General features: G+C 39.5%; 1 protein-coding gene across 9 annotated transcripts in view; it reads left to right on the forward strand.

The window, feature by feature from the left end:
• Positions 1 to 27039, forward strand: part of USP18 (ubiquitin specific peptidase 18) — a 75681-nt gene extending 48642 nt beyond the window's left edge. For 4 of the 9 annotated variants that reach the window (XM_049102497.1, XM_049102498.1, XM_049102499.1 and 1 more), the window contains 4 exons: positions 2239 to 2411; positions 7781 to 7912; positions 8920 to 8969; positions 26402 to 27039. In XM_049102497.1, the coding sequence (XP_048958454.1) occupies positions 2239 to 2411; positions 7781 to 7912; positions 8920 to 8969; positions 26402 to 26433 (387 nt within the window). In that variant the 3' untranslated portion in view covers positions 26434 to 27039. Of the gene's footprint in view, positions 1 to 2238; positions 2412 to 7780; positions 7913 to 8919; positions 8974 to 26401 lie in introns of those variants that run through there. The other 5 variants (XM_035706945.2, XM_035706946.2, XM_035706950.2 and 2 more) reach the window with 4 other exon arrangements.
• The last annotated feature ends 404 nt before the right edge of the window (positions 27040 to 27443 follow it).

Genomic DNA, 27443 nt, shown 5'->3' on the forward strand with positions numbered 1-27443 from the left:
TTCTTATTTCTACTTCTGCACTGTGAAGTATATCTTAATGAAATAATCTTTTAAAAATTCTTTAAATTCCAATTAAATTATTTAAATATAAATTCAGTGTAGTTAACATAGTATATTATTACTTTCGGGGTAGAATTTAGTGATTCATGAGTTGCATTTAACACCCAGTGCTCATTACATCACATGTCCTTCTAATGCCCTCACCCAATTATCCCATCCCCTCACCCATCTTCCCTCCAGAAAACCTCAGTTTGTTTCCTGGAATTAGGTGTCTCTTATGATTTGCCTGCTTATTTTTATCTTATTTTATTTTTCCTTCCCTTCCCCTCTGTTCTTCTGGATGTAACTAGAGTGTATTATGCTAACCAACCAAAATAAATCAGTCAGAGAAAAACAAATGCCATATGATTTCACTCATATGTGGAATTTAAAAAACAGATGAAATAATATCCTAAATTTTTTTCCACTTAAAAAAACATGGTTATAGACAATTTGAATATATATCAAAGTTGTGAGGAATTCTACAATGAATTCCCATGTCCATCAAGCAGCTTAAACCATTATCAAAACCCATTGCCAATCTCTCTTGCCAACATCCTCATCCTCTTTCTCCAACCCCCTATTGGATTATTTTGAACCAAGTCCTGGTCACTGTGCTCTTTCATTTGAAGTATTTCATCATGTATTTCTAAAGAATGAGATTTCTTTTTTCTAAATGTAACCAATTCTATCATATAATTTTTTATCAAGTTTTTAATTTTTAATTCCAGTGTAGTTAACGTAGTGATATATTAATTTATGATGTATGATATAGTGATCTAACAATTCTGTACATTACTCAGGGCTCATTGTAATAAGTGTACTCTTAATCCCCATTACCTATTTCACCCGTCCCCACTCACCCACCTCTCCCGCTGGTGACCATATGTTTGTTCTCTATAGTTAAGAGTGTATTTCTTGGTTTGTCTCTCCTCTTTTCTCCTTATTTGTTTTGTTTCTTAAATTCGACACATAAGTGAAATCATACAGCATTTTTCTTTCTCTGACTGACTTATTTCACTTGGCGTTATACTCTCTGGCTCTATATATATTGTTGCAAATGGCAAGATTTCATTCCTTTTTATGGCTGAGGAATACTCACAGTGTGTGTGTGTGTGTGTGTGTGTGTGTGTGTGTACACCACATCTTTACCATTCATCAAAGGATGGATCCTAGGGCTGCTTCTATATCTTGGCCATTGTAAATAATGTTGCTATAAACATTGGGGTGCATATATCCCATTGAATTAGTGTTTGTGTATTTTTGGGGGTGAGTACCCAGTAATGTGATGACTGGATCATAGAATAGTTCCATTTTTAGCCTTTTGGGAGACCTCCATACTGTTTTTCCACAGTGGCTGTACCAGTTTTCACTCCCACCAACAGTGCATGTCCTACTTCCTTAATATCATTGATGCCCAGTCAATATTTAGATTTCTGTGCCCAATAGATTGGTTTGTTTAAATATAGATCCCAACAAGGGCTACACTTGCATTTGTTTGTTTCCATCCTTTCTTCCTCTTCTCTTTCCCTCCTTTCCTCTCTTCATACCTGCTTTTCTTTCTTCTTCTTTTACCTTAAGTTTCTCTCCCTTCCTTTTCTTGCCCTTGCAATTTATTTGGTTGAAGGTTTTTATATATATCCAGAATTTGCTGACTGGTGTTATTTAACATGTACCTTTATCCTTGTATTTCTTGTAAACAGATCTAGATATTGCCCTGCATTAAAAAAATCTAGCATAAAGTTCCCAAGTGAAAATAGAGGATAATTTGAGCTCTCCTTTTTGGGTAACTTAGCTTCATTTGCACTACACTCACCAACCCCTGTCTCCCTCACTGATTGCATTTCAAAGTCGCAGGTTAGGGACAATATTTGACTATGTTCAGATAGAAGAATAAAGTATTCCTGACTAATGTGGAGATCCTGCTAACAATCAGTCAAAACTCTGTCTCTCCTACCACTATTCCCTTTTCACAGAAAATTCTCTCCCATCTGAAATTTGAGGAAGTAGAATGACTTACTGCCAAATTTAACGGATACTTTCTTTACTTGATCTTTTTGTAATATTCTGTTATTGATCCTACTTTCCTTCAAAATCTACTCTAGGGTTTCCTCTTAGGGTTTCTTACTACATTGCTGGATCCTTTCCTGCCCATCCTTTTTAATATTTTTTTTTTAATTTTTTATTTATTTATGATAGCCACAGAGAGAGAGAGAGAGGCGCAGAGACACAGGCAGAGGGAGAAGCAGGTTCCATGCACCGGGAGCCCGACGTGGGATTCGATCCCAGGTCTCCAGGATCGCGCCCTGGGCCAAAGGCAGGCGCCAAACCGCTGCGCCACCCAGGGATCCCTCCTGCCCATCCTTTTATTGGTATTTAGTTTTTTTTATTTATGAGAGAGAGTGAGAGAGGCAGAGACATAGGCAGAACTCGATCCCGGGTCCCGGGACCATGACCTGAACCAAAGGCAGCTGACCCAACCACTGAGCCACCAGGGGTCCCGGTATTTAGTTTTTTAAAAAAATTGTATTTATCCACTCATGAGAGACGCACACAGAGACACACACACACACACACACACACACACACACACACAGGCAGAGGGCGAAACAGGCTCCATGCAGGGAGCCTGACATGGGACTCAATCCCGGGTCTCCAGGATCAGGCCCTGAGCTGAAGGCAGTGCTAAACCACTGAGCCACCCAGGCTGCCCATAGTATTTATTTTTATTTTTATTTTTTTTAAATAATAAACTTATTTTTTAAAGGTGTTCAATTTGCCAACATACAGAATAACACCTAGTGCTCATCCAGTCAAGTGCCCCCCTAAGTGCCTGCCACCCATTCACCCCCACCGCCCGCCCTCCTCCCCTTCCACCACCCCTAGTTCGTTTCCCAGAGTTAGGAGTCTTCCATGTTCTGTCTCCTTTTCTGATATTTCCTACCCATTTCTTCTCCCTTCCCCTCTATTCCATTTCACTATCATTTATATTCCCCAAATGAATGAGAACATATAATGTTTGTCCTTCTCCGATTGACTTACTTCACTCAGCATAATACCCTCTAGTTCCGTCCACGTCGAAGCAAATGGTGGGTATTTGTCATTTCTAATGGCTGAGTAATATTCCATTGTATACATAAACCACATCTTCTGTATCCATTCATCTTTCGATGGACACCGAGGCTCCTTCCACAGTTTGGCTGTTGTGGACATTGCTGCTAGAAACATCCGGGTGCAGGTGTCCCGGTGTTTCACTACATCTGTATCTTTGGGGTAAATCCCCAGCAGTGCAATTGCTGGGTCGTAGGGCAGATGTATTTTTAACTCTTTGAGGAACCTCCACACAGCCTTCCAGATTGGCTGCACCAGTTCACATTCTCACCAACAGTGCAAGAGGGTTCCCTTTTCTCCGCATCCTCTCCAACATTTGTGGTTTCCTGCCTTGTTAATTTTCCCCATTCTCACTGGTGTGAGGTGGTATCTCATTGTGGTTTTGATTTGTATTTCCCTGATGGCAAGTGATATAGAGCATTTTCTCATGTGCTTGTTGCCATGTCTATGTCTTCCTCTGTGAGACTTCTGTTCTAGCAGAACACTTCTTCTTTGCCCATTTGAATGCCTTTTAATGTCTTTTTGTTGCCTGATTGCTGAGGCTAGGACTTCCAATACTATGTTGAATAGCGGTGGTGAGAGTGGACATCACAGTCTTATTCCTGATATTAGGGGAAAGGCTCCCAGTGCTTCCCCATAGAGAATGATATTTGCTGTGGGCTTTTCATAGATGGCTTTTAAGATGTTGAGGAACGTTCCCTCTATCCCTATACTCTCAAGAGTTTGATCAGGAATGGATGCTGTATTTTGTCAAATGCTTTCTCTGCATCAATTGAGAGGATCATATGGTTCTTGGTTTTTCTCTTGCTGATATGATGAATCACATTGATTGTTTTACGAGTGTTGAACCAGCCTTGTGTCCCAGGAATAAATCCTACTTGGTCATCGTGAATAATCTTCTTAATATACTGTTGGATCCTATTGGCTAGTATCTTGTTGAGAATTTTTGCATCCATGTTCATCAGGGATGTTGGTCTATAATTCTCCTTTTTGGTGGGGTCTTTGTCTGGTTTTCGAATTAAGGTGATGCTGGCCTCATAGAATGAATTTGGAAGTACTCCATCTCTTTCTATCTTTCCAAACAGCTTTAGTAGAATAAGTATAGGTTTCTTCTTTAAACGTTTGATAGAATTCCCCAGGGAAGTCATCTGGCCCTGGACTTTTGTGTCTTGGGAGGTTTTTGATGACTGCTTCAATTTCCTCCCTGGTTATTGGCCTGTTCAGGTTTTCTATTTCTTCCTGTTCCAGTTTTGGTAGTTTGTGGCTTTCCAGGAATGCGTCCATGTCTTCTAGATTGCCTGATTTATTGGTGCATAGCTGTTCATAATATGTTTTTTAAATCGTTTTTTATTTCCTTGGTGTTGGTAGTGATCTCTCCTTTCTCATTCATGATTTTATTAATTTGAGTCTCCTCTCTCTTCTTTTAATAAGGGTGGCTAATGGTTTATCTATCTTATTAATTCTTTCAAAGAAGCAACTCCTGGTTCTGTTGATCTGTTCCACAGTTCTTCTGGTCTCGATTTCGTTGAGGTCTGCTCGAATTTTAATTAACTCTCTTCTTCTGCTGGGTGTGGGGTCAATCTGCTGTTTATTCTCTAGCTCCTTTATGTGTAAGGTTAGCTTTTGTATTTGAGTTCTTTCCAGTTTTTGGATGGATGCTTGTATTGCGATGTATTTCCCCCTTAGGACTGCTTTTGCTGCATCCCAAAGATTTTGAACGGTTGTATCTTCGTTCTCATTAGTTTCCATGAATCTTTAATTCTTCCTTAATTTCCTGGGTGACCCTTTCATCTTTTAGCAGGATGATCCTTAACCTCCACGTGTTTGAGGTCCTTCCAAACTTCTTGTTGTGATTTAGTTCTAATTTCAAGGCATTATGGTCTGAGAATATGCAGGGGACGATCCCAATCTTTTGGTATAGGTTCAGACCCGATTTGTGACCTAGTATGTGGTCTATTCTGGAGAAAGTTCCATGTGCACTTGAGAAGAATGTGAATTCAGTTGAGTTTGGATGTAAATTTGTATAGATATCTATGAAATCCGTCTGGTCCAGTGTATCATTTAAAGCTCTCGTTTCTTTGGAGATGTTGTGCTTAGAAGACCTATCGAGGGTAGAAAGCACTAGATTGAAGTCACCAAGTGTAAGTGTATTATTATCTAAGTATGTCTTAATTTTGGTTATTAATTGATTGATTTATTTGGCAGCTCCCACATTCCGGGCATATATATTGATGATTGTTAAGTCCTCTTGTTGGATAGATCCTTTAAGTATGAGATAGTGTCCCTCTTCATCTCTCACTACAGTTCGGGGTAAATTTTAGTTTATCTGATATAAGGATGGCTACCCCTGCTTTCTTTTGAGGACCATTTGAATGGTAAATGGTTCTCCAACCTTTTATTTTCAGGCTGTAGGTGTCCTTCTGTCTAAAATGAGTCTCTTGTAGACAGCAAATAGATGGATCCTGCTTTTTTATCCAGTCTGACACCCTGCGCCTTTTGATGGGGTCATTAAGCCCATTCATGCTCAGAGTTACTATTGAAAGATATGAGTTTAGGGTCATCATGATATCTGTTCAGTCCCTGTTTTTGTGGATTGTTCCATTGGACTTCTACTTAAAGGGGAATTTTAAGAGTACCCCTTCTTGCAGAGCTGGTTTGGAGGTCACATATTATTTAGTTCCTGCCTGTCTTGGAAGCTCTTTATCTCTCCTTCTATTCTGAATGAGAGCCTTGCTGGATAAAATATTCTTGGCTGCATGTTTTTCTCATTTAGGACCCTGAATATATTCAGCCCTTTCTGGCCTGCCAGGTCTCTGTGGAGAGGTCCGCTGTTAACCTAGTACTCCTCCCCATATAAGTTAGGTTTTCTTGTCTCTTGCTGCTTTAAGGATCTTCTCTTTATCTTTGGAATTTGCAAGCTTAGCTATTAAATGTTGAGGTGCTGAACGGTTTTTATTGATTTTAGGGAGAGATCTCTCTATTTCCTGGATCTGAATGCCTGTTTCCCTTCCCAGATTCCAAAAGTGGTAATTAGTTTTACTTTCATTCTTTCTGGGGAGACAGAACATGAGAGACTCCTAACTGTGGGAAATGAAGTAGGGGTGGTGGAAGGGCAGGTGGGTGGCAGGTGGGGGTGACTGGGTGATGGCCCTGAGGGAGGCATTTGATGGGAATGAGCACTGGGTGTTATTCTATATGTTGGCAAATTGAATACCAATAAAAAATAAATTTATATAAAAAACAAAAAAAATCATTCTTTCTGTTTTCCATTGTCCAAATTTTCATCTCATTAATTCTTGTGGTTTCAACAGTCATTTCAAACTGAAGACTTCCAAATCTGTATCTCTTGTCCAGGTATTACACTTGAGCTCCAGACCAATGTATTCACCTCCTACCAAATGTTGTCATATAGTCCCCAAGTTCATTATGTTCACTCCTAAATAGCTCTGTTCCAATTTAACTTTACAGCACCAATATGTTCCTAATTTTTAAGCCAGTGATGCCTCCTACTTGCCCTCTGCCCAATATCCATTCATTTACAAAGTATTTTTGGTTATTTATCCCTAGTTTTACACAAATTTGTCCCTTCATCTCCACCTTTATTCTCGTTTTCTTAGTATAGAGTGAGGATTAAGAGCTTGGACTTTGAAGTCAGGCCCAGGCTGGAATCCCACCTCTTCTATTTATAAGCTATGACCTTTGTGTAATTTACTTTATCTCCCTGAGCTTAGATTTCACCTTTGTAAAATAAGATTTATATTAGCACCCATCTTACATGATTGTTGTGAATACTGAATGAAGTAATTCATATAAAGACGTAGCTAAATGCATAGTGAATGCCAAGAGTTGGCTAATAATGATGAGGTTAAGAACGATTATTATTATTTAATGATTACTACTGATGGTAAGTATCTAGGCTATCACCATTTCTTCTCTGAACTGTTGCAGTGCTCTAACTTACCTCATTTGTCTCACATGACTTTTCATTCCATTTTTCAAGCCATGTTATTCTGGTGTTTTCCTCAAGCACACATCTGATGATGTTCCTTCTCTGCTTAAACCCATCTGATAACACTCAGTCACTCTAATTCTCATTCAAAAGTCACTAAATTCTATTCCTGAAACTAATATTACACTCTATGTTAACTAACTGGAATTTAAAAAAATGAAACTACAAAAAAATAAAGTTCCAATTATTGACTTGACGTTTGTAGCTTCATCTCCTGTGAGTTCCCAACACCACCTCTGACTTCCACTTTCTCAGCATGCTGTGTTTTGCCATGCTGCCAAGTCTTTGCAATTTTTAGGTCCATTTGAGTATCCCTCGTATCTATAATTTGTCTGCTAGCCTTGTTCATCCTTTGGGATCAATTCAAGCATATCTTCTCTGGGGAGCTTTCCCCAGGTGATTGTTCCTTCTCCTTTTCGGGGGCATGGCAATAGAATTGTGGCTTAATTAATTGTGAAATTCTTGAGTTCAAGGACTATTTTCTAGCACCCTTGAAGTACCAGTGCCTGGTACAGAGTAGGTATTAAATAAATATGTGATGAAATAATGTTTCTTTATTCTAGACTACGGTTAGAAAAGGAGGGATGATGGTGCATAATACTGTGCCTTATGTCCTTCCAGCTTGGAAGACAATATGAACTCTTTGCTGTGGTTGCCCATGTGGGAGCAGCTGACTTTGGTCATTACTGTGCCTATATCCAGAATTCTGTGGATGGAAAATGGTTCTGCTTCAATGATTCCAATGTTTCTTGGGTGAGAATGTTGTCCAAAATTTCATTTTTTCCTGGGTTAGCCACCTCTAATAAATTCTGAGCCCAGGACTAGATGTGTTCTCAAGGTCAGGCCCCATTGTGAGCCAGTTATTTCTGTGCATGGGGCCTTTAAAAACAAGTCCTTTTCTTTATGAAAAGCTTTTTAAACTAAAGCATAGTTGGCACAATATTACATTCGTTCCAGGTGTACAATATAATGATTCAACAAGTTCATACATTATGCTGTGCTCACTGGAGGTATAGCTACCATCTGTTCCCATACAATGCTATCACAGCATCACTGACTACATTCCTTACGCTGTGCCTTTTTCTTTATGAGAGAGAGAGAGAGCGAATGCGAGTAAGTGGGGGTGAGAGAGGGGCAGAGGGAGAGAATCCCAAGCAGGTTCCATGCTCAGTGCAGAGCCCTGACATGGTCTCAATCTTATGACCCTGAGTTCATGACCTGAGCCAAAATCAGGTTGAATGCTCAACTGACTGAGCAATGCAGGTGCCCTATGCTGTGCCTTTTATTCCTGTGACTTACTCATTCCATAACGGGAAGCCTGTATCTTCCAATCCCCTTCACATTTTTCCCATCCCCACTCCCCACCCTTCTGGCAACCGTTGGTTTGTTATATTTATAGGTATGATTCTGCTTAAAGTCCTTTTCGGCATGAAGTCCCCATCTAGCATATAGCCCTGTGAGAGTCCACGTAGCACAGTATCCAGGTTTTTGGTGTTCTAGCTTCATGCTCTGTGGGAAAGAAAGAAGAGTTAGATATATGCAAAAACCAAGCACAATCAAGTTTAAATGGAGAGACCAAGGATATTAAAAGCAGCTTTATAAACATGGCATCCTGACACTGGATGATCCAGGTCTTGGGAGGTACTAGGGGTGGGGTTGTTTGGGTGACTGAGGAAGGGTAAATGGTAGCACCCTGTACTCTCTGGGTGCTTAACATATGTCAGCTGGATGCTTCACTTCATCTATTTGTGTACTTCCAGGTATCCTGGGAAGACATCCAGTGTACTTATGGAAATCATAACTACCGCTGGTAAGAGAAGTGTTTGTGTGATGGAAGCCCAATGAGTTCACACAGGGTTCTTTTTTTTAAAGATTTTATTTATTTATTCACGAGAGACACACACAGAGAGAAGCAGAGACATAGGCAGAGGGAGAAGTAGGCTCTCCACTGGGAGCCGGGATCACACCCTGAGCCAAAGGCAGATGCTCAACTGCTGAGCCACCCAGGCATCCTGTACACAAGGTTCTTATTGCTGTATGAAACTCTCATGGATTCAGCTGCCACTTATATTTGGAAAACTCCCCAGTGACTGCTTAGCCTCCTCTCTCATTACATATCTCACCAAACCATGCATTTTTCACAATTTAGATTCCAATAATACTAAAGTATAAGTAGTGCTTCAAATGTCATGTCGTCTATGGCTTTCACATGCAGTTCCTACTCTGTTTTGCCCTCTCCTAATTTATTATTGAAGCAAACTCCCACTCATGCTATATCTCTGTTGATGGCTTCTCCTACTCTGTAGAGCCTTTGTCGATTGACTCCAGAAGATTTTTAGGGGCTTTTCATATGCTTGCCCTGCACTTTAAGCATACTTCCTTTATAGCAAGGACCACCCTGTTTGTAATTGTTGGTTTATATAACTTTTATAACAGGCCATGTATTTGGGAGCAAGGGTCATTCTTTTCTTTTTCTTTGCCTGGTACAGTGGCTTGCATTTAGTAAGTAGCTATAAGTACATCTTTAAAAATCAACAACTGGGATCCCTGGGTGGCGCAGCGGTTTAGCGCCTGCCTTTGGCCCAGGGCGCGATCCTGGAGACCCAGGATCGAATCCCACGTCGGGCTCCTGGTGCATGGAGCCTGCTTCTCCCTCTGCCTATGTCTCTGCCTCTCTCTCTCTCTCTCTCTCTGTGTGACTATCATAAATAAATAAAAATTTATTTATTTTATTTATTTATTTTTTTTTAATAAATAAAAATTTTAAAAAATTTTTTTAAAAAATCAACAACTGCAGAGGGCAGGTAGAGAAAAAAAGCTGGATGAAGGTCTTTTAAAATTTTTATTTAAATTCATTAATTTAAATAGTGTATTATTATATCCAGAGGTAGAGTTCAGTGATTCATCCGTTGTATATAACATGTGCTCATTACATCATGTGCCCTCCTTATAGCCTATCTGTCACCAGTTACCCGATTCCCCGACCCACCTCCCCTCCAGCAACTCTCAGTTTGTTTCTTAGATTTAGACTTATGGTTTGTCTCCCTCTCTGATTTCGTCTTGTTTTATTTTTCTCTCCCTTCCTCTAGATACTATTTTGTTTCTTAAATTCCACATATGAGTGAAATCATATGGTATTTATCTTTTTCTTACCATTTTGCTTACCATAATACCCTCTGGTTCTATACATGCCATTGCAAAAGATTTCAGTTTTTTTTTTTATGGAAGAGTACTATTGCATTATATATCTATATCTGTGTCTATCTACCTATATATTTATCACATCCTCCTTATCCATTCACCTGTCAAAAGACATCTGGGCTTTTTGTATAGTTTGGTTATTGTGGACATTGTGCTTTAAACATTGGGGTGCAGGTGCCCCTTCAAATCACTATATTTGTGTCCTTTGGCTAAATACCCAGTACTACAATTGTTGGGTCATAGAGTAGCTCTGTTTTTATCTTCTTGAGGAACCTTCACACGGTTTTCCAAAGTGGCTGCACTAGCTTGCATTCTCACCAACAGTGTAAGAGGGTTCTCTTTTCTCTGCATTTTCACCAACATCTGTTGTTTTATGACTTGTTAATTTTAGCCATTCTCACTGGTGTGAAGTGGTTTCTCTTTGTGGTTTTGATTTGTATTTCCCCGATGCTGAGTAATGCTGAGTATTATTTTCATGTGTCTGTTGGCCATGTGTAGGTCTTCGTTAGAGAAATGTCTGTTCATGTCTTCTACCCATTTCTTGACTGGATTATTTGTTCTTTGGGTGTTGAGTTTGAGAAGTTCTTTATAGATCTTGGATGCTAGTCTTTTATCTGATACGTCATTTGCAAATATCTTCTCCTATCTTCCAACTATTCAGTAGGTTGTCTGTTGCTTTTGTCTACTCTTTACTTTGCTGTGCAGAAGCTTTTTATCTTGAAATTCCAGTGGCTCATTTTTGCCTGTTTCCCTTGTCTTTGGAGAGGAGTCTAGCAAGAAGTTGCTGTGGCCAAAGTCAAAGAGGTTGTTGCCTGTGTTCTCCTTAGGATTTTGGTGGATTCCTGTCTCACATTCAGGTCTTTCATCCAGTTTGAGTTTATTTTTATGTGTAGTATAAGAAAATGGTCCAGGGGTCCCTGGGTGGCGCAGCGGTTTGGCACCTGCCTTTGGTCCAGGGCGCGATCCTGGAGACCCGGGATCGAATCCCACGTCGGGCTCCCGGTGCATGGAGCCTGCTTCTCCCTCTGCCTGTGTCTCTGCCTCTCTCTCTCTCTGTGACTATAAAGAAAGAAAGAAAGAAAGAGAGAGAGAGAGAGAGGAGAGAGAGAGAGAGAGAAAGAAAGAAAGAAAGAGAAAGAAAGAAAGAAAGAAAGAAAGAAAGAAAGAAAGAAAGAAAGAGAAGAGGAAGGAAGGAAGGAAGGAAAGAAAGAAAGAAAGAAAGAAAGAAAGAAAGAAAGAAAGAAAGAGGAAAAAAAGAAAAGAAAAGAAAAGAAAGAAAAGAAAAAGAAAGAAAATGGTCCAGTTTCATTCCTCTGCATGTGGCTGTCCAATTTTCTCAACACCATTTGGTGAAGAGATTGTCTTTTTTCCATTGGATATTCTTCTCTGCTTTGTCAATGATTAGTTGAACATTCAGTTGAGAGTCCACTCTGGATTCTCTGTCCTGTTTCATTGGTGTATGTGTCTGTTTTTGGGTAGGTACTATACTGTCTTGATGATTACAGCTTTGTAATACAGCTTGAAGTCCAGAATAGTGATGCTACTAGCTTTAGTCTTTTTCAACATTCCTTTAGCTATTTGGGGTCATTTCTGGTACCACACAAATTTTATTTTTATTTTATTTTATTTTATTATTATTTTTTAAATTCTTAAAAAAATATATATTGTATATTTTTTATTGGAGTTTGATTTGCCAACATATAGTATAACACCCAGTGCTCACCCCGTCAAGTGCCCCCCTCAGTGCCCATCACCCAGTCACCCCATCCCCCTACCCACCTCCCCTTCCACAACCCCTTGTTCATTTCCCAGAGTTAGGAGTCTCTCATGTTTTGTCTCCCTCTCTGATATTTCCCACTCATTTTCTCTCCTTTCCACTATAATCCCTTTCACTATTTTTTATATTCCCCGTATCAACGAAACCATATAATGTTTATCCTTCTCCGATTTACTTACTGCACTCAGCATAATACCCTCTAGTTCCATCCATGTTGAAGTAAATGGTGGGTATTTGTTGTTTCTAATGGCTGAGTAATACAAATTTTAGAATTATTTGTTCCAGCTCTGAAAAATGTTGATGGTGTTTTGATAGGGATTTCATTGAACATGTAGATTGTTTTGTGTAGCATAGACATTTTAACAATATTTGTTCTTCCAACCCATGAGTGTGGAATATTTTTCCATGTCTTTGTGTCTTTATCAATTTCTTTCATGAATATTCTATAGTTTTTGGAGTAAGATCCTTTCCCTCATTGGTTAGGTTTTTTTTCTAGGTATCTTGTGGGTTTTGATGCATTTGAAAATGGGATAGATTCCTTGATTTCTCTTTCTTCTGCCTCATTGTTAGTGTATAGAAGAAATGCAACTGATTTCTGTGCATTGATTTTATATCCTTCCCCATTGTTGAATTGCTGTATGAGTTCTAGCAATTTTGGATGCTGTCTTTTGGGTTTTCTACATAGAGTATCATGTCATCTGCAAAGAGTGGAATTTGACTTTTTCTTTTCCAATTTGAATGCCTTTTCTTTATTTTTTTAATCTGATTTCTGAGGCTAGGGCTTCCAGTACTATGTTCAACAAAAATGGTGGGAGTGGGCATCTCTGTTGTATTCCTGACCTTAGTGGAAAAGCTCTTAGTTTTTCCACATTGAGAATTATATTCACTGTGGGCTTTTCATAAATGGCTTTTATGATATTGAGGTATGTTCCCTCTACCCTAACAATGTGGAGAGTTTTAATAAAGAAATTGTTTTTTTCTTTGAAACACTTTGAAACAATTGTCAATTGTTTTTTCTGCATCTATTGAGAGGATAATATGGTTATTGTCCTTTCTTTTATTAATGTGGTGTATCACATTGATTGATTTGCAGATGTTGAACCATCCTTGTATCCTAGGAATAAATTCCATTTGTTCTGGTGAATAATCCTTTTAATATACATTTATTGGCTAGTATCTTGGTAAGTATTTTGACATTAATGTTTGTCAGACATATTGGTCTGTAATTCTCCTTTTTGATAGGGTCTTTGTGTCTGGTTTTGGGGTCAAGGTAATGCTGGCCTCATAGAATGAGTTTGGAAATTGTTTTCCATTTCTATTTTTTGAAACAACTTCAGAATAATAGGTATTAGCTGTTCTTTAAATGTTTGGTAGAATTCCCCTGGGAAGCCATCTGTCCCTGGACTCTTGTTTCTTGGTAGGGGTTTGATGATTGCTTCAAATTCCTTGATGGTTATTGGTCTGTTCAGGTTTTCTATTTTTTCCTGTTTCAGTTTTGATAATTTGTAGGTTTCCAGCAATGCATCCATTTCTTCCAGATTGCCTAATTTGTTGGTGTATAGTTGCTCACAATATGTTCGTATAATTGTTTGTATTTCTTTGGTGGTTGTTGTGATCTCTCTTCTTTCATTCATGATTTTATTGATTTGGGGCCTTTCTCTCTTTGTTTTTTGATAAGTCTGGCTAGGGGTTTATCCATCTTGTTAAATCTGTCAAAGAACCAGCTCTTACTTTCATTGATCTGTTCTATTTTTCTTTTGGTTTCTATATCACTGATTTCTGTTCTAATCTTTATTATTTCTCTTATGCTTGATGTAGGCTTTATTTGCTGTTATTTATCCAGCTCCTTTAGATGTAAGGTTAGGTTGTATATTTGAGACCTTTCTTGTTTCTTGAGAAATGCTTCTATTGCTATATACTTCCCTCTAGGACCACCTTTGCTGCATCAAAAAGGTTTTCATTTCCTTGTTTCCATGCGTTAAAAAAATATTCTTTAATTTCTTGGTCAACCCATTCCTAATCTTTTGTAAGATGCTCTTTAATCTCCAGGCATTTGTTTTCTTTCAAATTTTCTCTTGTGATTGAGTTCAAATTATAAAGCATTGTGGTCTGAAAATATGCAGGGAATAATCCCAATATTTGGTACTGGTTGAGACCTGATTTGTGACCCAATTTGTGATTTATTATGGAGAATATTCCATGTGCACTGGAGAAGAATATATATTCTGTTGCTTTAGGATGGAATGCTCTGAACGTACCTGTGAAGTTTATCTGGTACAGTGTGTTATTCAAAGCCCTTGTTTCCTTTTGATCTCCTTAGATGATATCCCCATTGCTGTGAGTGAGATGTTAAAGTCCTCGGCTATTAATGCATTATTACCAATATGCTTCTTTAAATTTGTTATGAATTGATTTATATATGTGGCTACTCCCAAGTTACGGGATAAATATTTACAATTGTTAGATCCTCTTGTTGGATAGGCCCTTTTATTATGATATAGTGTTCTTCTTCATATCTTTTTTTATAATAATAAATTTATTTTTTATTGGTGTTCAATTTGCCAACATACAGAATAACACCCAGTGCTCATCCCGTCAAGTGCCCCCATCAGTGCCCGTCACCATTCACCCCCAACCCCCGCCCTCCTCCCCTTCCACCACCCCTAGTTCGTTTCCCAGATTTAGGAGTCTTCTATGTTCTGTCTCCTTTCTGATATTTCCTTTTTTTTAATAAATTAATTTTTATTGGTGTTCAATTTACCAACATACAGAATAACACCCAGTGCTCATCCTGTCAAGTGCCCCCCTCAGTACCCATCACCCATTAATCCCCACCACCTGCCCTCCTCCCCTTCCACCACCCCTAGTTCATTTCCCAGAGTTAGGAGTCTTTATGTTCTGTCTCCCTTTCTGATATTTCCCACACATTTCTTCTCCCTTCCTTTATATTCCCTTTCACTACTATTTATATTCCCCAAATGCATGAGAACATACACTGTTTGTCCTTCTCCGATTGACTTACTTCACTCAGCATAATACCCTCCAGTTCCATCCACGTTGAAGCAAATGGTGGGTATTTGTCGTTTCTAATGGCTGAGTAATATCCCATTGTATACATAAACCACATCCTCTTTATCCATTCATCCTTCGATGGACACCGAGGCTCCTTCCACAGTTTGGCTATTGTGGCCATTGCTGCTCTGAACATCGGGGTGCAGGTGTCCCGGCGTTTCATTGCATCTGAATCATTGGGGTAAATCCCCAACAGTGCAATTGCTGGGTCGTAGGGCAGGTCTATTTTTGACTCTTTGAGGAACCTCCACACAGTTTTCCAGAGTGGCTGCACCAGTTCACATTCCCACCAAGAGTGCAAGAGGGTTCCCCTTTTTCCACATCCTCTCCAACATTTGTGGTTTCCTGCCTTGTTAATTTTCCCCATTCTCACTGGTGTGAGGTGGTATCTCATTGTGGTTTGGATTTGTATTTCCCTGATGGCAAGGGATGCGGAGCATTTTCTCATGTGCGTGTTGGCCATGTCTATGTCTTCCTCTGGGAGATTTCTGTTCATGTCTTTTGCCCATTTCATGATTGGATTGTTTGTTTCTTTGGTGTTGAGTTTAATCAGTTCTTTATAGATCTTGGAAACTAGCCCTTTATCTGATATGTCATTTGGAAATATCTTCTCCCATTCTGTAGGTTGTCTTTTAGTTTTGTTGACTGTATCCTTTGCTGTGCAAAAGCTTCTTATCTTGATGAAGTCCCAATAGTTCATTTTGCTTTTGTTTCTTTTGCCTTCGTGGATGTATCTTGCAAGAAGTTACTGTGGCTGAGTTCAAAAAGGGTGTTGCCTGTGTTCTCCTCTAGGATTTTGATGGAATCTTGTCTCACATTTAGATCTTTCATCAATTTTGAGATTATCTTTGTGTATGGTGCAAGAGAGTGGTCTAGTTTCATTCTTCTGCATGTGGATGTTCAATTTTCCCAGCACCATTTATTGAAGAGACTGTCTTTCTTCCAGTGGATAGTCTTTCCTCCTTTGTCGAATATTAGTTGACCATAAAATTGATGGTCCACTTCTGGATTCTCTATTCTGTTCCATTGATCTATGTGTCTTTTTTTGTGCCAGTACCACACTGTCTTGATGACCACAGCTTTGTAGTACAACCTGAAATCTGGCATTGTGATGCCCCCAGCTATAGTTTTCTTTTTTTTCTTTTTTTTTTATTGGTGTTCAATTTACTAACATACAGAATAACCCCCAGTGCCCGTCACCCATTCACTCCCACCCCCCGCCCTCCTCCCCTTCCAACACCCCTAGTTCGTTTCCCAGAGTTAGCAGTCTTTACGTTCTGTCTCCCTTTCTGATATTTCCCAAACATTTCTTCCCCCTTCCCTTATATTCCCTTTCACTATTATTTATATTCCCCAAATGAATGAGAACATATAATGTTTGTCCTTCTCCGACTGGCTTACTTCACTCAGCATAATACCCTCCAGTTCCATCCACGTTGAAGCAAATGGTGGGTATTTGTCATTTCTAATCGCTGAGTAATATTCCATTGTATACATAAACCACATCTTCTTTATCCATTCATCTTTCGTTGGACACCGAGGTTCCTTCCACAGTTTGGCTATCGTAGCCATTGCTGCTATAAACATCGGGGTGCAGGTGTCCCGGCGTTTCACTGCATCTGTATCTTTGGGGTAAATCCCCAGCAGTGCAATTGCTGGGTCGTAGGGCAGGTATATTTTTAACTGTTTGAGGAACCTCCACACAGTTTTCCAGAGTGGCTGCACCAGTTCACATTCCCACCAACAGTGTATGAGGGTTCCCTTTTCTCCACATCCTCTCCAACATTTGTTGTTTCCTGCCTTGTTAATTTTCCCCATTCTCACTGGTGTGAGGTGGTATCTCATTGTGGTTTTGATTTGTATTTCCCTGATGGCAAGTGATGCAGAGCATTTTCTCATGTGCATGTTGGCCATGTCTATGTCTTCCTCTGTGAGATTTCTGTTCATGTCTGTTGCCTATAGTTTTCTTTTTTAAAATTCCCCTGGTTATTCAGGGTCTTTTCTGATTCCACACAAATCTTGAAATAATTTGTTCTAACTCTCTGAAGAAAGTCCATGGTATTTTTTAAAATTTTTATTTATTTATGATAGTCACACACAGGGAGAGAGAGGCAGAGACACAGGCAGAGGGAGAAGCAGGCTCCATGCACTGGGAGCCTGACGTGAGATTTGATCCCGGGTCTCCAGGATCGCGCACTGGGCCAAAGGCAGGCGCCAAACCCCTGCACCACCCAGGGATCCCAAGTCCATGGTATTTTGATAGGGATTGCATTAAACGTGTAAATTTCCCTGGGTAACATTGACATTTTCACAGTATTAATTCTGCCAGTCCATGAGCATGGAATATTTTTCCATCTCTTTGTGTCTTCCTCAATTTCTTTCAGAAGTGTTCTATAGTTTTGAGGGTATAGATCCTTTACCTCTTTGGTGAGGTTTATTCCTAGGTATCTTATGCTTTTGGGTGCAATTGTAAATGGGATTGACTCCTTAATTTCTCTTTCTTCAGTCTCATTGTTAGTGTTTAGAAATGCCACTGACTTCTGGGCATTGATTTTGTATCCTGCCACACTGCCAAATTGCTGTATGAGTTCTAGCAATCTTGGGGTGGAGTCTTTTGGATTTTCTATGTAGAGTATCATGTCATCAGTGAAGAGGGAGAGTTTGACTTCTTCTTTGCCCATTTGAATGCCTTTAATGTCTTTTTGTTACCTGATTGCTGAGGCTAGGACTTGTAGTACTATGTTGAATAGCAGTGGTGAGAGTGGACATCCCTGTCTTGTTCCTGATCTTAGGGGAAAGGCTCCCAGTGCTTCCCCATTGAGAATGATATTTGCTGTGGGCTTTACGTAGATGGCTTTTAAGATGTTGAGGAATGTTCCTTCTATCCCTACACTCTCAAGAGTTTTGATCAGGAATGGATGCTGCATTTTGTCAAATGCTTTCTCTGCATCAATTGAGAGGATCATATGGTTTTTGGTTTTTCTCTTGCTGATATGATGAATCACATTGATTGTTTTAGGAATGTTGAACTAGTAGCCTTGCGTCCCGGGGATGAATCCTACTTGGTCATGGTGAATAATCTTCTTAATGTATGTTGTATCCTATTGGCTAGTATCTTGTTGAGAATTTTTGCATCCATGTTCATCAGGGATATTGGTCTATAATTCTCCTTTTTGGTGGGATCTTTGTCTGGTTTTGGAATTAAGGTGATGCTGGCCTCATAGGACTAGTTTGGAAGTATTCCATCTCTTTCTATCTTTCCAAACAGCGTTAGTAGAATAGGTATGGTTTCTTCTTTAAACATTTGATAGAATTCCCCAGGGAAGTCATCTGGCCCTGGACTTTTGTGTCTTGGGAGCTTTTTGATGACTGCTTCAATTTCCTCCCTGGTTATTGGCATGTTCAGGTTTTCTATTTCTTCCAGTTCCAGTTTTGGTAGTTTGTGGCTTTCCAGAAATGTGTCCATATCTCTAGATTGTCTAATTTATTGGTGCATAGCTGTTCATAATGTGTTTTTAAAATCGTTTGTATTCCTTCATGTTGGTAGTGAACTCTCCTTTCTCATTCATGATTTTGTTAATTTGAGTCTTCTCTGTCTTCTGTTTAATAAGGCTGGCTAATGGTTTATCTATCTTATTAATTCTTTCAAAGAACTAATTCCTGGTTTTGTTGATCTGTTCCACAGTTTTTCTGGTCTCTATTTCATTGAGTTCTGCTCAAATCTTTATTAACTCTGTTTTTCTGCTGGGTGTAGGATCTATTTGCTGTTTTTTCTTTAGCTCCTTTAGGTGTAAGGTTAGCTTTTGTATTTGAGTTCTTTCCAGTTTTTGAATGGATGCTTGTATTGCGATGTATTTCCCCCTCAGGACTGCTTTTGCTGTATCCCAAAGATTTTCAATGGTTGTATCTTCATTCTCAATAGTTTCCATGAATCTTTTTAATTCTTCCTTATTTTCCTGGTTGACTCTTTCATCTTTTAGCAAGATGGTCCTTAACCTCCACGTGTTTGAAATCCTTCCAAACTTCTTGTTGTGATTTAGTTCTAATTTCAAGGTGTTATGGTCGGTCTGAGAATATGCAGGGGAAGATCCCAATCTTTTGGTATTGGTTCAGATCTGATTTGTGACCCAGTATGTTGTCTATTCTGGGGAAAGTTCCATGTGCACTTGAGAAGAATGTGTATTCAGTTGCGTTTGGATGTAAAGTTCTATAGATATCTGTGAAATCCACCTGATCCAGTGTATCATTTAAAGCTCTTGTTTCTTGGAGACATTGTGCTTAGAAGACCTATCGAGGGTAGAAAGCACTAGATTGAAGTCTCCTACTATTAGTGTATTATTATCTAAGTATGTCTTAACTTTGGTTATTAATTGATTGATATATTTGGCAGCTCCCACATTCGGGGCATATATATTGAGGATTGTTAAGTCCTCTTGTTGGATAGATCCTTTAAGTATGAGATAGTGTCCCTCTTCATCTCTCACTACAATCTTCGGGGTAAATTTTAGTTTATCTGATATAAGGATGGCTACCCCTGCTTTCTTTTGAGGACCATTTGAATGGTAAATGGTTCTCCAACCTTTTATTTTCAGGCTGTAGGTGTCCTTCTGTCTAAAATGAGTCTCTTGTAGACAGCAAATAGATGGGTCCTGCTTTTTTATCCAGTCTGTTACCCTGCGCCAATGATGGGGTCATTAAGCACGTTTACGCTCAGAGTTACTATTGAAAGATATGAGTTTAGTGTTATCATGATATCTATTCAGTCCCTGTTTTTGTGGATTGTTCCATTGGACTTCCTCTTTCTATTACAGAATCCCCCTTAGTATTTCTTGCACAGCTGGCTTCGTGGTCACATATTCTTTCAGTTTCTGCCTATCTTGGAAGCTCTTTATCTCTCCTTCTATTCTGAATGAGAGCCTTGCTAGATAAAGTATCCTTGGCTGCAGGTTTTTCTCATTAAGGACCCTGAATATATTTTGCCAGCCCTTTCTGGCCTACCAGGTCTCTGTGGGGAGGTCTGCTGTTAATCTAATATTTCTCCCCATAAAATTTAGATATTTCTTGTCTCTTGCTGCTTTAAGGATCTTCCCTTTTTCTTTTGAATTTGCAAGTTTCACTATTAAATGTCGAGGTTTTTAGTGGTTTTTATTGATTTTAGGGGGGGATCGCTCTATTTCCTGGATATGAATGCCTGTTTCCTCTCTAAATTAGGGAAGTTGTGAGCTCTGATTTGTTAAAATACATATTCTGGACTTCTGTCCATTTCAGCACCCTCGGGAACCCGAATTATTATTACTTTTTTAAATAAATTATTTTTTTATTGGTGTTCAATTTAACAACATACAGAATAACACCCAGTGCTCATCCCGTCAAGTGCCCCCCTCAGTGCCCATCACCCATTCACCCCCATCCCCCGCCCTCCTCCCCTTCCACCACCCCTAGTTCATTTCCCAGAGTTAGGAGTCTTTATGTTCTGTCTCCCTTTCTGATATTTCCACACATTTCTTCTCCCTTCCCTTCTATTCCCTTTCACTATTATTTATATTCCCCAAATGAATGAGAACATACACTGTCCTTCTCTGATTGACTTACTTCACTCAGCATAATACCCTCCAGTTCCATCCACGTTGAAGCAAATGGTGGGTATTTGTCGATTCTAATGGCTGAGGAATATTCCCTTGTATACATAAACCACATCCTCTTTATCCATTCATCCTTCGATGGACACCGAGGCTCCTTCCACAGTTTGGCTATTGTGGCCATTGCTGCTCTGAACATCGGGGTGCAGGTGTCCCGGCGTTTCATTGCATCTGAATCATTGGGGTAAATCCCCAACAGTGCAATTGCTGGGTCGTAGGGCAGATCTATTTTTGACTCTTTGAGGAACCTCCACACAGTTTTCCAGAGTGGCTGCACCAGTTCACATTCCCACCAAGAGTGCAAGAGGGTTCCCCTTTTTCCACATCCTCTCCAACATTTGTGGTTTCCTGCATTGTTAATTTTCCCCATTCTCACTGGTGTGAGGTGGTATCTCATTGTGGTTTAGATTTGTATTTCCCTGATGGCAAGTGATGCAGAGCATTTTCTATGTGCATGTTGGCCATGTTGATGTCTTCCTCTGTGAGATTTCTCTTCATGTCTTTTGCCCATTTCATGATTGGATTGTTTGTTTCTTTGGTGTTGAGTTTAATCAGTTCTTTATAGATCTTGGAAACTAGCCCTTTATCTGATACGTCATTTGCAAATATCTTCTCCCATTCTGTAGGTTGTCTTTTAGTTTTGTTGACTGTACCCATTGCTGTACAAAAGCTTCTTATCTTGATGAATTCCCAATAGTTCATTTTTGCTTTTGTTTCTTTTGCATTCGTGGATGAATCTTGCAAGAAGTTACTGTGGCTGAGTTCAAAAAGGGTGTTGCCTATGTTCTCCTCTAGGATTTTGATGGAATCTTGTCTCACATTTAGATCTTTCATCCATTTTGAGTTTATCTTTGTGTATGGTGAAAGAGAGTGGTCTCATTTCATTCTTCTGCATGTGGATGTCCAATTTTCCCAGTACCATTTATTGAAGAGACTGTCTTTCTTCCAGTGGATAGTCTTTCCTCCTTTATCGAATATTAGTTGACCATAAAGTTGAGGGTCCACTTCTGGGTTCTCTATTCTGTTCCATTGATCTATGTGTCTGTTTTTGTGCCAGCGGAACCTCAATTAAAAGTAGATTTTTCCTTCTGAGGCTATCTTTTCATTGTTTTTCTTTTTTCCTCAGTTTCCCTCCTTGACATCAACTTGTCCTCTGTGTCACTCACTCGTTGTTCTACCTCGTTAACCCTCGTCATTAGGACTTCTAGTTTGGATTGCATGTCATTTAAAATTTTTATTTATTTATTTACTATTGTCATACAGAGAGAGAAAGAGAGAGAGAGGCAGAGACATAGGCAGAGGGAGAAGCAGGCTCCATGCACTGGGAGCCCGACGTGGGATTCGATCCCGGGTCTCCAGGATCGCGCCCTGAGCCAAAGGCAGGTGCTATACCGCTGCGCCACCCAGGGATCCCTGGATTGCATCTCATTTAATTGATTTTTAATTTCTGCCTGATTAGATCTAAATTCTGCAATCTTGTAGTCTCTTGAATCCTTATGCTTTTTTCTAGAGCCACCAGTCGCTTTATAATAGTTCTTCTGAATTGGCTTTCTGACATTGAATTGTAATCCAAATTTTGTAACTCTGTTGGAGAAAGGACTGTTTCTGATTCTTTCTTTTGAGGTGAATTTTTCTTTGTAGTCATTTTGCTCAGTGCAGAGTGGCCAAAAACAAGTTGTACTTGATAGAAGGGCAAACTCTTCTCACTGTAGCATTCCAGCTGTTCTCTCTTTAGATCTCAGGTCGAATTCATAGGTTTTCAGAATGATTTGAAAGTTGTCTAGGTAATTTGGTGGGGACAGGTGACTTGGGGAATCCTACTTTTCCGCCATCTTGCCACCTACTCCCGGAGGTGCCTTTGGATCTAAAATGTGTCTCTTACACACAGCATATGAATGGATCTTGCTTGTTTTATTTTTTTAACCCAATCTGATATCCTATGTCTTTTGGTGGAGCATTTAGTCCACTTCTATTTAGATTAATTACTGAAAGACATAAATTTCGTGCCATGGTTTTTTAAATTTCATTTTATTGGAGTTCAATTTGCCAACATATAGCATAACACCCAGTGCTCATCCCATCAAGTATCCCGCTCAGTGCCCATCACCCACTCACCCCCACCCCCCGCCCACCTCCCTTTCCACCACCCCTTGTTCGTTTCCCAGAGTTAGGAGTCTCTCATATTCGGTCTCCCTCTCTAATATTTCCCATTCATTTTCTCTCCTTTCCCCTTTATTCCCTTTAGCTATTTTTTATATTCCCCCAAATGAATGAGACCATATGTTTGTCTTTCTCCGATTGACATATTTCACTTAGTATAACCCTCCAGTTCCATCCATGTCGAAGCAAATGGTGGGTATTTGTCATTTCTAATGGCTGAGTAATATTCCATTGTATACATAGACCACATCTCTTTATCCATTCATCTTTCAATGGACACCAAGGCTCCTTCCACAATTTAGTGCCATTGTATTACCTGTAAAATTGCTGCTTCTGTAGATTGTTTCTGTTCCTTTCTTATCTGTGTTACTTTTAGGCTCTCTCTTTCTGAAAGGATCCCCTTTAATATTTCTTGCAAGACTGGTTTAGTGATCCAAATTCTTTTAGCATACGTTTGTCCTGCAAAATCTTTATCTCTCCTTGTATTCTGAATGACAGCCTTGCTGGATAAAGTATTCTCAGCTGCATATTTTTCCCATTTAACAAGTTGAATTTATCATGCCAGTCCTTTCTGGCTTGCCAGGTCTCTGTGGATAAGTCTGCTGTCAGCCTTATGTTTCTATCCTTGTAGATTAAGGACGTTTTGTCCTGAGCTGCTTTCAAGAGTTTCCGTTTGTCTTTGAAATATTCAAGCTTCAGTATTGTATTTCGAGGTGTTGATCTGTTTTTATTGATTTTGGTTCTCTGTGTCTCCTGCAGAATACTTGTTTCCTTCTCTAGATTAGAGAAGTTCTCAGCTATAATTTTGCTCAAATAAACTGTCTGCCCTCCCTCTTTCTTCTTTCTCTGGCATGCCAAATATTCTCATATTATTTCACTTTGTGGTGTTACTTATCTCTTGAATTCTCTCCTTCATGATCCAGTAGTTATTTCTCTCTCTTTTTCTCATTTATTAAATTTTCCATCATTTTGTTCTGTATCAGTGACTTTCTCTTCTGCCTCCTTTATCCTAGCAGTTAGAGCCTCCATTTTAAAAAAATCACATCTCAGTTATATCTTTTTTATTTCAACCTGATTAATATTTAGTTTTTTTGTTTCTCCAGAAAGGGGTTCTCCATTGTCTTCTATGCTTTTTTCAAGTCCTGCTAGTATTTTTGTAGTCATTGTCTTGAATTCTAGTTCTGACATCTTACTTATATCCATACTGAATAAGTCCCTAGCTCTTGTTCTCTCTCTCTCTCTCTCTCTTTTTTTTTTTTGGTTGAGTCCTTCTTTTGTCATTGTGTCCGGAGAAGAATAGATGAAAGACAGCACAAAGGATAAAAATGGCAACAATCCAGAAATATATACACTAAACAGCTAAGAAGAGATCAACTAAGAAGCTACAGAAAAGAAGAAAAAAAGGAATAAAATCACACAGAAGGTGAACAAAACAGAGCAATAAATTAGATCCTGCATGTATTTTGATCTATTAGAAAAACTAAATCCCAGAATTGTAAAGAAAGAAAAACTTATGTGTATACAAAAATAAAATTGAATACAGTGAAAGGAAGCCAAAAATTAAAAATAGATATATAAAACATAAATTAAAAAAGGAGTTGCTAAAATAAGAAATCAGTTGGAATGGAAAAAAATTTAAATGAAAAACTAAATCATGAGAAAGAAACATGCTTAGTGCTGGAATTCTGCAGTTCTCTATGATCAGTAAACTTGGTATTATCCAGATGTTCTTACCAATATTCTAGAGCCTGTTGCATTGATTCTCATGTATCTTTGCTTGGGCAGTATTGCGCTCCCTTTGCCAAGGGAACCATGCTCAGTATAATCAGCTCTCAATTGCTCTCTGTGGCTTTTGTTCCCTGAAGGCTTTGAGCACCAATTTGAGGGATGAAAATAAAAATGCTGGTGCCCAAATCTCCAGCCTTGGAGCTGAAAGCTCATGTCCCCCACTCCTCAGTGTGCCCTCAGGGAAAAACAGTTAATCACTCTTGTCTCCCTGGTTTCCTTCCACACTCCAAGCTCACCCAGCCTGTGATGGAACATTTTTATCTCAGGCATGAGACCTTGTTTTGAGTCTCCAACTTTACAAACTCTTGCGGTGGCATGCACCCGCACTGCCTCTCCCATGTCATGGAGGGTGGTCTTGCTGCTGTTCTGCCTCTTGCTGGGCCCCTCCTTGGAGAGTAGTCACCCAACCGTGCAACACTTCATGATTTATGGCAACACCAAACAGAAAACCCACTCCTTGGGCTCACTGTTGGCAGCTGGGTTCCCTGATCCAATGCTTGGGAACTCTTTTGCGCTCAGCCACCCCCATTCTTTTTGTGGCCCTGGGGATCCTGAGACACACTGTTCCACCTAGGATTCTGCCCTCCTTCGCCACCTGAGCACCTTGCAGGCAGGGACGTCCCTCACCAGAGCAGACTTCTAAAGGTTCCAATTTTGCACTCTGCTGCTATTATCACTCTCCAGTATTGTCTTACAGGATTTATCTTCTGATATATCACCTCAGATTCACTTCTCTACACCTCCTACCTTGCAAAGAGTGGTCATTTTTGTATTTGTACATTTGCAGCAATTCTTTTCTTAGATCTCCAGTTGAATTTGCAGATGTTCATAGTGATTTGATAGCTATCTAGATGAATTCCAGGGACCAGGCAAAATTAGGGTCCCCTATTCCTCCGCCATCTTACCTCTCTCCTCCTGGATGAGGTTAAAACAGGGAGACTTTGTAAGTTTTTTTTTAAGTTGAGTTTCTGGGTTAGCAGTGACATTGTATACCAGAGGTGATATTTGAAATGATTTCAGGAGCAGGAGTAGGCCTGATTATGTGAAAAATAATGATGTAGATGAAATTTGTTTTTGAAATCCTTTTATAGTCTTCTGGTTTTTATCTTTTCTTTCTTCTGAACATCTTCCTTAGATGCCCATTCTCTGTCACTTTCTGGTTATCTGTGATCAATTCTCCCTTTATTTAGATCAGTGTTTGGCAAACTTTTTCTGTAAATGGCCAGAGAGTAAATAAGGCTGTATGGGCCATAAAGTCTCTGTTGCAAGTCCTCAACTCTAACCTGTAGCAAGAAGCAGCCACAGACAATACCTCAGTGAATGGGTGTGGCTGTGTTACAGCTAAATTCATTCACAGAAACATGGTGATGTTTGGCTAGTGGGCTGTTGGTTTGTCAACCCCTGACAGAGATGTCACCTAGTAGGAGATTAGTGGCTATTTTTTCAAGTTATCCATTTTCCCCCTCTGAGGTATTGGATAGATGAAGACTTGATCCAACAACCAGAAACTTTTCTGATGCTTGTGCCATCATGAATTAATAAATGGATCCATTGACTATAAATGATTCATCTCTGTTATGCTGATGCATTTTTTTTTCTTTCTAGGCGGGAAACTGCTTACCTTCTGGTTTACATGAAGATTGAGTCCTAATGGATGTACCCTAGACCTTCAGAGACTGACAAAGTTTCATTTTCCTTTCTATCCCTGGATTTGCTGACTCTTTTGAGATTTTGCAGTGAGAAGAAATATCATTTTCAAATTGTGTAAACTTTACATATAATCAGGGGTAATTATCAAATATTCGACAGTGACTTTGCATGGGTCTTGATTGGCCAGAATGGAGACTTCCACCTGTGGACCCCAGTCATATGGCTGGAGCAGGGGCCTGAATGCTGCCTGCTGTGGAAGGCATCAGTTCTTTAGTTAGGGGAGTGCAAGAGTCCACACGCCCCTGGAGGAGGAGAAACCAGGCCAAAAGTGGTAGTGGGAGGCTCTCAGGTGGCAAGGGGCAGTGGTAGGGATGTATTTCTGTATTTTACAGCTAGCGTGACTGTCCTGGTATGTACTGGCAGGATATTACATTTGTTTATGATTTAAAACAATTTTAGAACCCATATCAGTTCTATGAAAGTCAAGTGTTTTTTAATTGTTATTCATTTATTTGACAAATATGTATTGATCACCTGCTCTCCATAAGATGGTGTGCTAGGCACCAGAGTGAATAAAGGTCTTTTTCTCAGAAGGAGTTTGCAGTTTAATGAGGGGGGAGTGTGATTAAATACATCAAAAAACTTAAGGTCTACAGAATTTAAAGACAGAAAATGCTACAGAAATTCAAAGGACAGTAAAATATTTCTATTGTGGATGGAAAGAGAGATAGGATGGAGGATAATCTGTTCACACGAGTAAGCATACTCAATGGCATAGCTTAAAAAGGCAAGGTTCAAGATTCAAAGATTACCCACAAACCTGGCTTCCCTCTACCAAGGAAACAGTGGAGACTGATAAGGCTGGTGGGTAGGTAGCGCTCAGAATGGAGAAGGTCTTAAGTAAGAAGTTTGGATCTAATTTAATAGGTAATGAAGAAGTGTTGAAGGGGTTCAAAGAGGAAAGGAACATATGGTGCTTTTGGCTGTTGGGGGCTGG

This window comes from Canis lupus, chromosome 27 (assembly GCF_003254725.2).
Source record: "Canis lupus dingo isolate Sandy chromosome 27, ASM325472v2, whole genome shotgun sequence".
Classification (NCBI taxonomy): Eukaryota; Metazoa; Chordata; class Mammalia; order Carnivora; family Canidae; genus Canis; species Canis lupus.